This window comes from Mangifera indica, chromosome 3 (genome assembly GCF_011075055.1).
Source record: "Mangifera indica cultivar Alphonso chromosome 3, CATAS_Mindica_2.1, whole genome shotgun sequence".
NCBI lineage: Eukaryota > Viridiplantae > Streptophyta > Magnoliopsida > Sapindales > Anacardiaceae > Mangifera > Mangifera indica.
Window position 1 is genome coordinate 2,078,809 of NC_058139.1, and position 11,697 is coordinate 2,090,505.

Sequence of the window (11,697 nt, forward strand, 5' to 3'; positions counted from 1 at the left end):
GTATTAAAATTTGGATGGGAAATAGCCATTTGGCTTCAGAAATATCTTGGCATCAAATTTCAAGCCTTGCAGCACGTGTAGAAAAGTGATAATAGGCAAGACGTAATTCCTTGGCTGTAGTTGAAGCTAGCTAAGATCTCAGAGGTTAGAGGAGACCCGTTTCTTCAATAATGGAATAGTGTTCACACTTTAATTTTGAAAGAACATGGGAAGGGGCACAAAAAGACACGCCCTGTCACATTCTGAATCGTCCGTTTCAAATTCTGACTCTCCCACTTCCACGTATCATTTATCGGGGGCCCCGAACAGATATACTCAAGGAAGCATGGAAACGCTTCAAGGGATGCGTTTCGCCGATTCTGAAACGTTCCGATTTCCGAAACGCCCCGAAATTGGTACGAAACGTTTTGGGGCCGTTTTGAAAATTTTAGAAAGATGCAATATGTATTTTCAGTACCTGAAACGCGTTTCTTTGTAGAAATCCGTTGGATTTCCACTTCTGTAAACATTTTAAGCCACACCTCTCATACTGGTTTTGTCTTCTCAATGTTCCGACATCTGAACTTCCTCTCCTCTCCGGCGAAACTCATCTCTCCTCCTTCGTTTTGTCCTTCTTCCCACTAGTTGTTGCCTCCTCCCAACTATTTGTTTCATCCTTCCAATTATCAATTCCCTTTCTGGTATCTGTTTCACCAGTCTTCTCACTATTGATTCCCTCCTCATTTTTCATTCATTCTCTACCGAAATGGATCCAAAGCCTGGGAAACATTAAACACCTTTACAGTATTTGATTATGTGTCCTATTAAAGGTAAATTGTTCTTATATTATATAAAAATATTTGTATATTTTTAAAGGTTATACATTTTTATTAAATTTTGATATTTATAATAAAATCTTTATATTTTTCATATTTACACGTTTCTCCACGTTTCCGTTTCCTATATTTTTTAATGAAGACGTTTCAACGTTTCCGTTTTCTATATTTTTTAATGAAGACGTTTCAACGTTTCCGTTTCGACGTTTCGCCGTTTCCACGTTTCCGTTTCCATGCTACTTAGGATATACTGCCACCGGAGAAGTCAACAATGAATGCTTTGATTTTCTTTGTTTACCTCTTCGTTCCAACTCCATTGCCAATGAATGATATTACTGTAGAAAATTTTAATTCTGAAACAACAACAGCTGAGAGAGATTGTTGATACGATGACATACTCTGGAGTTTTCTGGAGCCACCTCTTGCATATTTTATCGTCAAAGTTGAAACTTCAACGATTATGCTCAGTAGAAAATTTTATCTATGAACCTTTTTATTTTAATGAAAATGTGATCCATATTTATATAAAAACAAAGAGAACAAAGCAAGTCACAGCTTAACAGAGACATGTGAACACAAATTGTCGTAAAGCGGAGGAGTCCTCTTCCTGCGGGAAGAAGCATGCCACAAAACTCTAAAATACAATTCAAAAGCTGTCAAGTCACTCTTCCGGATAAACACGATGACTGGAAAATGTCGAAATTTTAAGAAAATACTTAGTATAATATGATATGAATCGTTGTAAGGGACATTTTGGTATAATTAGGATTGGATTTGAATCAAATCAAATTTAAATTCTATTTGGTTCACAAAAATTGAGCTCAAATTTGAGTTTAGACTCATCGAGCTTGATACAAATGAGCTCGAGTTTGGCTCATTTCGAGATCTAGTTTGACTCAAACTCGAGTTTTAACTAATTTATTATTAAAACGATGTTGTTTTATATCAAAATTTTTAATTTATAAATTTGATGAATAATTCGAATTCGAACTCAAAGTTGTAGGCTCAAGCTTATTTAGAGTTGACTTGTTTCAGATTCGTTCGAGCTAAATTTAAATTCGAATTCAAATAAACTTAGTTCAAATCCAATCGTAAATATAATGGTACTATATTCTAGAGATCCCAAATAATTTATAAACCGAACTAATATTTATATCAATAAAATTTTATATATTTAATATAAATTAATAATAAAATAATACTAAAATATTTAAATACTTTTTAGAAATAATTGGCACGACTGTCTCGTAGCATTTAACATTTTTCCACGCCGACAAGTTAAGATGAACGCAGGCAATCTAGTGACTTTGTGGGCCTAATAAAATGGAAATTCAGTGTATAGGATCAGCTTCTTGTGATTGAACTGCAGTCTATTTTTTCTCCTTTACATTCCATATGCTTGTAATTCTCTACATATATCCATCAAAATCTTCAATTTTCGTATGGCTATGAAGAGATAAAGATAATAAAAAGTGAGAGAGTTCTTTGCCAGAAACCATGGAGAAGACTGAAGAGGCTGTGGCAACTGATGAACCTAAGATTAACTACAGAGGATGGAAATCTATGCCATTTGTTATAGGTTATCAGAAAGAGAGACAACTTTTTTTTTTTATCTTAGCCTTTTGTTCTCCTTATATTCTCTTTTGATGCGATCCTTATGAATCAATTACACATATTAAATTGCAGGAAATGAAACTTTTGAGAAGCTGGGGACTACTGGTACCCAGAACAACTTATTGGTATATTTCACTACTGTGTTCAACATGAAAAGTATTCAAGCTACAACTCTTGTTAATGTCTACATTGGTACAACAAACTTTGCTACCCTGCTGGGAGCATTCCTCTGTGACACTTATTTTGGTCGATACAAGACGCTGGGATTCGCTTCGATTGCCTCATTTCTGGTACTAACACGACTAGTTCATCCTTTTTATGTATCTGTGGGAGTCAAACTCAATCTTAATTTTCCATTTTTTTATTCTTTGAAGGGGATGGTTTTACTTTCTTTGACAGCAGCAATCTCACAATTGCACCCACCCACCTGTGAGGATCAACAAACTGGAGCATGTCGGGGACCGACACCAGGGCAATTAGCATTTCTGTTTAGTGGACTGGGACTGCTAGTTGTTGGAGCTGGTGGAATAAGACCCTGTAATTTGGCCTTTGGAGCTGACCAATTTGATCCCAAAACAGAATCTGGGAAGAGGGGAACCACCAGCTTCTTCAACTGGTTTTACTTCACCTTCACTTTTGCCATGATGGTATCTTTAACAATAGTTGTGTATGTACAAACCGATGTGAGCTGGGCTTGGGGATTGGCAATTCCTGCATTTATGATGTTCCTGTCATGTGTAATGTTCTTCATAGGATCAAAACTTTATGTGAAAGTAAAACCAGAAGGCAGCCCTTTCACAAGCATAGTGCAGGTCATAGTGGCTGCTTTTAAAAAGAGGCAACTGAAGTTATTAGATCAACCATGGTTGTCCCTTTATAACCATGTTCCGAAAAATAGTAGCAACTCCAAGCTTTCTTACACTGAACAATTCAGGTAACCAACTCTTATTGCTCATCTGGTTTCTTGAAAATTGTCTCAGCTTTGAAGTTCTTTAAATTGCAAATCCCAAATTTCTGTAGGACACTTTTCACTCTACTGGGCTACTTTTGCTCAAATTAGTCAATATAATTTGTAGGGGTCCTGGAACTTGTTATAAAATAGGTGCAAAAGTTAGGCATAAACCTCAACAAGAGTATTAATAAAAAAACTGGTTTATGTACAAAAGTAGACGCCTTTAAAGATGCAGTTGCTATTTGTTATATTGGTCCTTAAGTAGATTCCACTAGGCTACAAAGACATATGAACAAAAACAACTAAAATATTAAATATAATCCCACAAGCTGACATGCGATGAAGTTAATGCAAGATCATGATAACACTTTATATCAAAAAATTCAGTATGACATAAAAAAAGTTGGTTTATATGGCTTAGAAAAACGAATAAAACAGAAAATTTATTATTTAATTTTGGATTAGTGATGAAAAAATTTGACATAAAATGTTCTCAGGTGCCTGGATAAAGCTGCCATCGTGACACCTGAAGACAAAATCAACTTGGATGGTTCAGCAGCCAATCCATGGAGGCTTTGCAGTCTGCAAAATGTGGAGGAACTGAAAGTCTTGATAAGAGTTATTCCGATATGGGCTTCAGCTGTTGTGTATTATGTTGCTTTGGTTCAACAACAAACTTATGTAGTCTTCCAAGCCCTCCAATCTGATAGACGCCTTGGCAATACCAATTTCAAAATCCCAGCTGCAACTTACACAATCTTTACCATGTTTAGCCTCACCATATGGATACCTATCTATGACAGAATCATTGTTCCAAGGATCCAAAAATTGACCAAAAGAGAAGGTGGCCTCACAATCCTTCAAAGGATGGGCATTGGGATGGTGCTTGCTATAGTCACCATGCTTTTATCTGGCATAATTGAAGAAAGGAGAAGAACCATGGCTCTCGCTAAGCCACTTGGTGAAGATCCTAGAAGAGGTGCAATATCTTCTATGTCAGGATTGTGGCTAATACCTCAGCTGACACTTATAGGATTTTCAGAAGCATTTACTATTATTGCCCAAATCGAATTCTACTACAAGCAGTTCCCAGAAAACATGAGAAGTATCGGGGGATCTTTAGCATTTGTTGGTTTTGCAGCATCAAATTACTTAAGTGGTTTACTGATATCAGTAGTTCACAGAACCACAGATGGCGCCGCAACTGGGGACTGGTTGCCTAACGACCTTAACAAGGGAAAATTGGACTTCTTCTATTACTTGGTTGCAGCATTAGGATTCATAAATTTGGGCTATTTTATAGTATGTGCACGGTGGTACAAGTATAAAGGAAGTGGTGCCAATTCTCCTCATGAATTAAGTAATGTATAACTGCAGTCCAAAAAGCCTCCAGTATAAAACATGAATTAGTTCCAATACTGCAGCATAGTTAAAACCCGTTAGCTAAAGCAGTGTCAGTGCCACAACTGCCCAAGGGGTGAATCCTTTGCAATCAACTAGTATTTCAAAGTTATACGATGTTCTTCTATAATCATAATGTGAACCATAAAATAATATTTAATAAACTATATGAAAGTAGGAAGAAGCCAGCGTTAAGAGCAACCCAATTGTTTAGTCAAGCATCCAGTACCAGTCAGGATGACTTTTTTACATAAAGAGCCTTCTGGGGCAAGTCCACTCAACCCAGCGGTGGGTAACCCGTGAATGCATGTATGATTTGCCAAACATTCCTGGTCAAAAACCTGCCACTCTTCTATGATATCGTTTTTTCAGTACTGAAATATTGGAAACATTTTCTGTTCTTCACTCAAAATCAATTACTCATGTCCAACAATATGTGCAACACATCTCTGCAGAAACTTGCAGGCATTTTAGAACATCAGAAAAATAATGTTCGGAATGCGAAGAATAAGAAACTCTTGACGTTCAAATCCTCCCCATAATGATATTGAACTGCTTCTGGCTTCTACAAAATGCTTTATTAAGTATTAATTCCACACCGTTTGATCGGTAAGAAATTAGTCACATGTGTTGTGCAGCGGAAATATAAAACACAACTTCTATGCTATTGAATATAATAAATAATTAAAACAGAAAATAAAATACAGAAAAATAAAAAAAAAAAGAACATAAGAATTTACGAGGTTCGGTAAATGTACCTACGTCCTCGACGTCGCTGACTACTTTCAATATCTCCAAAGAATAGTTACAAAGGAAAAATAAACTATTAGAGATCCCTAATAATATGATTCTCTCTATACAATTGTATGTGACTACAACTGTCTTAGGGATGATGTTGAATTAAAATCAAGGCCTCTATTTATAGTCTTTGGTAAAATACAAAGGGATTAAATTAATAGATATGGGACATAAAGAGCCACTTATTTCAATAATCTCCACCTTGGCGATTTAGCGGGCCCACCAAATTTTCTTTATACGTTGTTCTTCAGCGACGACTTCAAATGCGCCTTTCGACGTAATTTAAGCATGCAGGATGTTGATCAAGTTCAAACAATGATTGAACTTGATCGTTGTTACCACCTTGGTCATCATATCTATAGGATTCTCAGCAGTCTCAACATACAATAATAGATAAATAAAAAACTCATCTTGTAGCCTACGAAAATATACACAATTATCATACTTGCTTCTTGTGTACCTATGCTCCATCATGAATCGATCAAATCGCTTGTACCACTGTCTTGGTGACTGTTTCAGTCCATAAAGCGATCTCTTCAATTTGCAAACCTAATTCTCTTTATCAGCAACCTTAAATCCTTCAGGCTGAGTCATATAGATTTTCTCTTCCAAATTACCATGTAGAAATGCAGTTTTCACATCAAGTTGAACTAGTTCAAGATTCAATTGTGCTACCAAGGCCAACAAAATTCTAATAGAGGAATGTTTAACAACTGGAGAAAATACCTCATTGAAATCAATCCCTTCCTTTTGAGCATAACCTTTTGCTACCAACCTTGCCTTGTAGCGAACATCTTCTTTCTTAGGAAATCCATCTTTTCTTGCATACACCCACTTGCACCCAATTGTCTTCTTGTACTTTGGTAATTGAACTAACTGCCAAGTTTCATTTTTCTGAAGGGATTGAAATTCTTCATTCATGGCTTTCTTCCACTTTTCAGCTTCTGGACTTTTGACTGCTTCTTTATAGGTGGAAGGAATATCATCATCTACAATTGGAAGTGCATAGGCCATCATATCAGCAAATCGAGGAGGTTTACGTATTTCTCGTTTTGGCCTATGTGATGCAATTGATTCTTGTTGCTGTTGAGGTTCTTGGGTTGAAACCTCTCCATCTTCACTTTCCTTCTCTACCACTGGAGTATCACTATCATTTTCAACAACTCTGACTGGGTTTATTGTTGTGATTGTCTCAAACTCCACCTGTTGTGAAATACACTCCACCTGTTGTTGAATATCATCGGTCTTCTTTGTTACCTTCTTTAACATGACAGATTCATCAAAGGTAACATCCCTACTGTGAATGATTTTCTTCAACTTTGGACACCAAAAACGATATCCTTTCACTCCAGAACTAATTCTCATAAAGATTGATTTCTTAGCTCTTGGATCTAATTTAGACTCTCTTGTATGATAATAGGCAATTGAACCAAACACACGTAACGAATCATAGTAATTAACAGGTTTTCTAGACCATACCTCAAGGGGTGATTTCCCTTCAATTGTAGTGGATGGTAAATGATTAATGAGATGACATACATATGTAACAGCCTTAGCCCAAAATGGTTTGCCCAACCCAGCATTGGACAACATACATCTAACCTTCTCCAACAAGATTCGATTCATGCGTTCAGCCACCCCATTTTGTTGTGGTGTTCTTTAACTGAGAAATGACGTACAATACCTTCAGCCTGACAAACTTCAAAAAACGGATCACTAGTATACTCACCACTATTATCAGTTCTTAGTCGTTTGATCTTTCTGTCAGTCTGAGTTTTAACCATCTTTTTCCATTTCAGGAAAACACCTAATACGTCATTCTTCTTCTTTAAAGTGTACACCCATGTCCTTCTAGAAAAGTCATCAACAAAAGTAACAAAGTAGTGTCTACCTCCCAAAGAAGCTGTTTTAGTAGGTCCCCACACATCAGAGTGAACATAATTTAAAATACCTTCAGTATTATGAATTGCAGTACCAAATCTTACTTTTGTCTGTTTTCCCAAGATACAATGCTCACAAAAATCTAACTTGCAGGTCTTTACTCATTTCAATAAGCCTTGTTTCACCAAACTAAATAAGGTTTTTTCCCCTGCATGTCTCAAACGCTTATGCCAAAGTCTAGTTGTTTCATCATCTACATCTTTTCCAGATACTGCAGCTGCTGATCCAAAAACTGTACCACCATTATAATAATACAAGTTATTTTTTCTTGTACCTTTCATTACTACAAGAGCACCAGAGATAACTTTCAAGAGTCCATCTTGTATTGACACCTTAAAGCCTTTGGATTCCAAAACTTCCAAAGAAATGAGATTTTTCTTCAACTGTGGTATATGTCGAACGTCTGTCAGAACTCTAGTTGATCTATCATGATTCTTTAAATGATTGAACCTATCCCCTCAGTTTTGCAAGAACTATCATTACCGATGAAAGCAACTTCACCATTTAGTTTTTCATAATTGAAGAATCATTCCTTGTGTGGACACATATGATAAGTGCAACCCCAATCTAGAAGCTATTCATCATACTGAGATGTCATTGGTAGACTTATTAGAGCAAAATCTGACTCATTTTCTTCAATTTCAGCTACATATGAAGCAACTTTGGTCTTCCCTTTATCTTTCCTTTGTAACTTCGGATAGTCTTTCTTTCAATGTCCCTTCTCTCGACAGAAAGCATATTCATCTTTACTAGGTCTTTTTTTCGATTGAGATCTACCCCTTCTTTCTTGCTTGCAACTTTGACTTCGTCCTCTTGCAGTAAAGGTTTCAATAATTGACTCTCTATTCTCTTGTTGATCTTTCTTTCGAATTTCATTATTATTCAAAGCAGCACATACCTCATCATAAGTTACTTTCTTCTTTCCATGAAGTAATGTAATGCTCAAATGATCCAATTCTTCAGAAAGAGATCCTAGTAGAAGCATTGCTTTATCTTCATCTTTGAAAGTTTCATCCAGGTTCAGTAAATCAGCTATCAACTGATTAAAAGTATCAATATGATCACTTATACTTGTACCAGGTTTCAGTTGAAGACGAAACAGTCTCTTCTTCAAATAAAGTCTATTCTCATTGCTCTTCTTCATATACTTGTTTTCTAACGTCTTCCACATTTTACTTGTAGACGTCTCTTTCATGAATGGATATTTCTGCTCTCTACAAAGACACGTACGAATTGTACCACAAGCTTGACAGTTGATCCTCACCCATTCTTTGTCATCCATCTTCTCTGGTTTTTCCTCCTCCAGAGCTATATCAAGATTTTCTTAACACAGGGCATCCATCACCTCACATTGCCACAAGCCAAAATTGTTGCGGCCATCAAATTTTTCCACATCAATTTTTGCGGTTGTCACAATTGTCTTTGTTGATGTTGATTGCATTTTCTGCTGACTACGTTTTACTTGGTAGATAGTATTTCAAATAACCAAGTTTCACAAATTTATATTCAATAGCTAAAACAAAATTACTATAACTTAGGATAGTAGTAAGTGCCCAAAAAATGATAATATATACACCAGGAAAGTACCCAAGAAAGATTGGTTGGGACAAAGCCTTCTTAAAAACCATTCTCCTTAGACAGCATTTTCCTAGACATGCACATAACTATATAAATAGCTACTCACTGTCCTAAACCTAGGCTCTGACACCACTTGTTGTGCAGCGGAAATATAAAATACAACTTCTATGCTATTGAATATAATAAATAATTAAAGCAGAAAATAAAATGTAGAAAAATAAAAGAAAGAGAACACAAGAATTTACGAGGTTCGGTAAATGTACCTACGTCCTCGATGTCACTGACTACTTTCACTATCTCCAAAGAATAGTTACAAAGGAAAAATAAACTATTAAAGATCCCTAATAATAAGATTCTCTCTATACAATTGTATTTGACTACAACTGTCTTAGAAATGATATTGAATTAAAATCAAGACCTCTATTTATAGCCTTTGGTAAAATACAAAGGGATTAAATTAATAGATATGGGACATAAAGAGCCACTTATTTCAACAACATGCTGATGCACTTTCGAGCTAGTCCATCAATTAATGGATTTAAAATACAACACTATGATTGATATAGATGTTTCAGATTCCTTTTAATTATTCTAGCTTTTTATTCCAAGTTGGTAAACTGCTCTTTGCAGAAAACCTGTAATCTCTTAACTTAGAGCCAACCCATATGGAGAAAGCTTTAAGGGGAAAGACATTTCTCCAGGTTTGTCAATTTCATAGAAGTGATCGTAAAATAATCCTTCACAATATTAACTAGACAATTACAAAAGAATTCATACTTGAGGTCTTAGAATTACAAACAGAGAAGGAAAGCAAATAATTCAAAAAGCGACAAATCTAGTAACCAACTAGAGCTGGTCACGATTCTAGTATAAAATCAGAATTTGTTTATTTAGGCAACAAAATGAAAGAGAAGAAGGAAAGGGATTATCATGCAATCCCATAATACCAACACTGACCATGCTAAAATTTTTGGACAACCTTCGATGGCCTCCCTTAAGCTGATGCTTATGTTGGTCTCCCTTAAGCTGACAAAACCATGTTCCTTAATCCAATGTCACATAATAATGCTTGAAATTGTGCACGTCCATGTCCCTTATTAAAAATGTCTGCCAACTAAGGTGTAGATCTCACATGCTCCAAGTTGATTAACTTAATCTAAACCTTTCTCTAACAGAAGGTAGTCCAACTTAATATGTCTAGTCCTCTCATGAAATACGAGATTGGTTTCTATTTGTATAGCAGATTTGTTGTCACATAGCAAACTAAACATTGCTCGGTACTCCAATTTGCCAGATATATCATTGTATGATAATGACAAGTTGACCAATCAAACAATTTTCTCAGTTGTCTGAATCATTGCTTAATACTCCGAGTCACCAAATAAGATTAAGACTGGCGGTTGTTTTTTGAATTGTCATGTTATTGATCTCATTGCAATCGGGCAAGTGCCCCAATCTATATCATTATATGCTTTCAAAGTAGGGCATTTCTTTTTAAGTAAATTATTCTTTAATTTGGTATTCTTTTTAAATATAAGTCGTTTTATCGTCTCCTTGTAAGGTTGTCTTGAAACCTTCAAAAACTAACTAAGAAGATGAACTCCACAACCTAAGTTGGCTCCTGTGAGTGTTATGTGCAATAGTCTCCCAATCAACCATTGAACACAATAACAGAGGCTTTGGACCAAAACATCCATTGGATGAACCAATCCTCAATATTATCAATTGAGTAACTCCGATTAAGAGAATTGGGTTACATGCAAATCAATGGTTATGTCCTAGATTTTGAATTTATTAAATGAAGAATTACATAACAGCATGATGTATCATGACACCGCACAAATGAAGGAGTTGGAAGAACACTTTTCACAAGGAAATGGTACTAAAATTCAAGAGATCAAGAGAGAGAAAATCAACATATACAAATTGAGATGCCAACATATGTAAGAATTGTTTGTTTGTACATATTTTATTAATCAAAATAAATAAAGCAAACAGACCAGAGGATTCTGGTATAAAGCATATTCAGGCAACAAAATAAAAGAAAATAAATAAAGGGTATTATTAGGAAATCTCATACGACCAGCATTCAGTACAGTAAAATCTTGTACAAGATATGTTTCGTGCAAGAAATTAAAATCAGGCTAAGAGCTGTCAATCAAAATCAGATAGTGCAGCCCCCCAGTTTGTGTGACAGGTCAGGGAACCGCCAGAGTGCGCGAACCCTGCCAATAATCGAACAAAATGAAAGACACTCATTGATTAATGGGCCAAAGACTATTTCTTACCCAGGTTTGTGGAAAAGTTTTTTGTTTTTCAGAGGTTACCTATCCGGAAGATAATCATTTGGCCATGATTAACGTGCATTTCTTAGGAAAGCAAATGTGTACGTCGGCAAGTCATTAATTTCTTCTGGTAAACCGTGTTGATAATTCTGCCAAACGTACTGATAAGAACCAGTGGTTATATTAGCCTTCACATGAAAGGAGAGGAAGGAAGCGAAGGAGAAAACATGGAGAAGAGTGACAGAGAAATGCTGAGTGAGAATGAGGGAGAAGTTATGATAAGACTGAGATCAGTGGAACCCTGGAGTTGGAT

General features: G+C 35.8%; 1 protein-coding gene across 1 annotated transcript; it reads left to right on the top strand.

Moving 5' to 3' along the window:
- Positions 1–2,144: 2,144 nt before the first annotated feature.
- LOC123210078 (protein NRT1/ PTR FAMILY 2.11-like) lies at positions 2,145–4,983 on the top strand. The gene is made up of 4 exons (XM_044628270.1): positions 2,145–2,394; positions 2,502–2,719; positions 2,804–3,363; positions 3,879–4,983. The coding sequence occupies exons 1-4, from the start codon at positions 2,313–2,315 to the stop codon at positions 4,750–4,752; spliced, it is 1,734 nt and encodes a 577-aa protein (XP_044484205.1). The 5' UTR covers positions 2,145–2,312; the 3' UTR covers positions 4,753–4,983.
- The last annotated feature ends 6,714 nt before the right edge of the window (positions 4,984–11,697 follow it).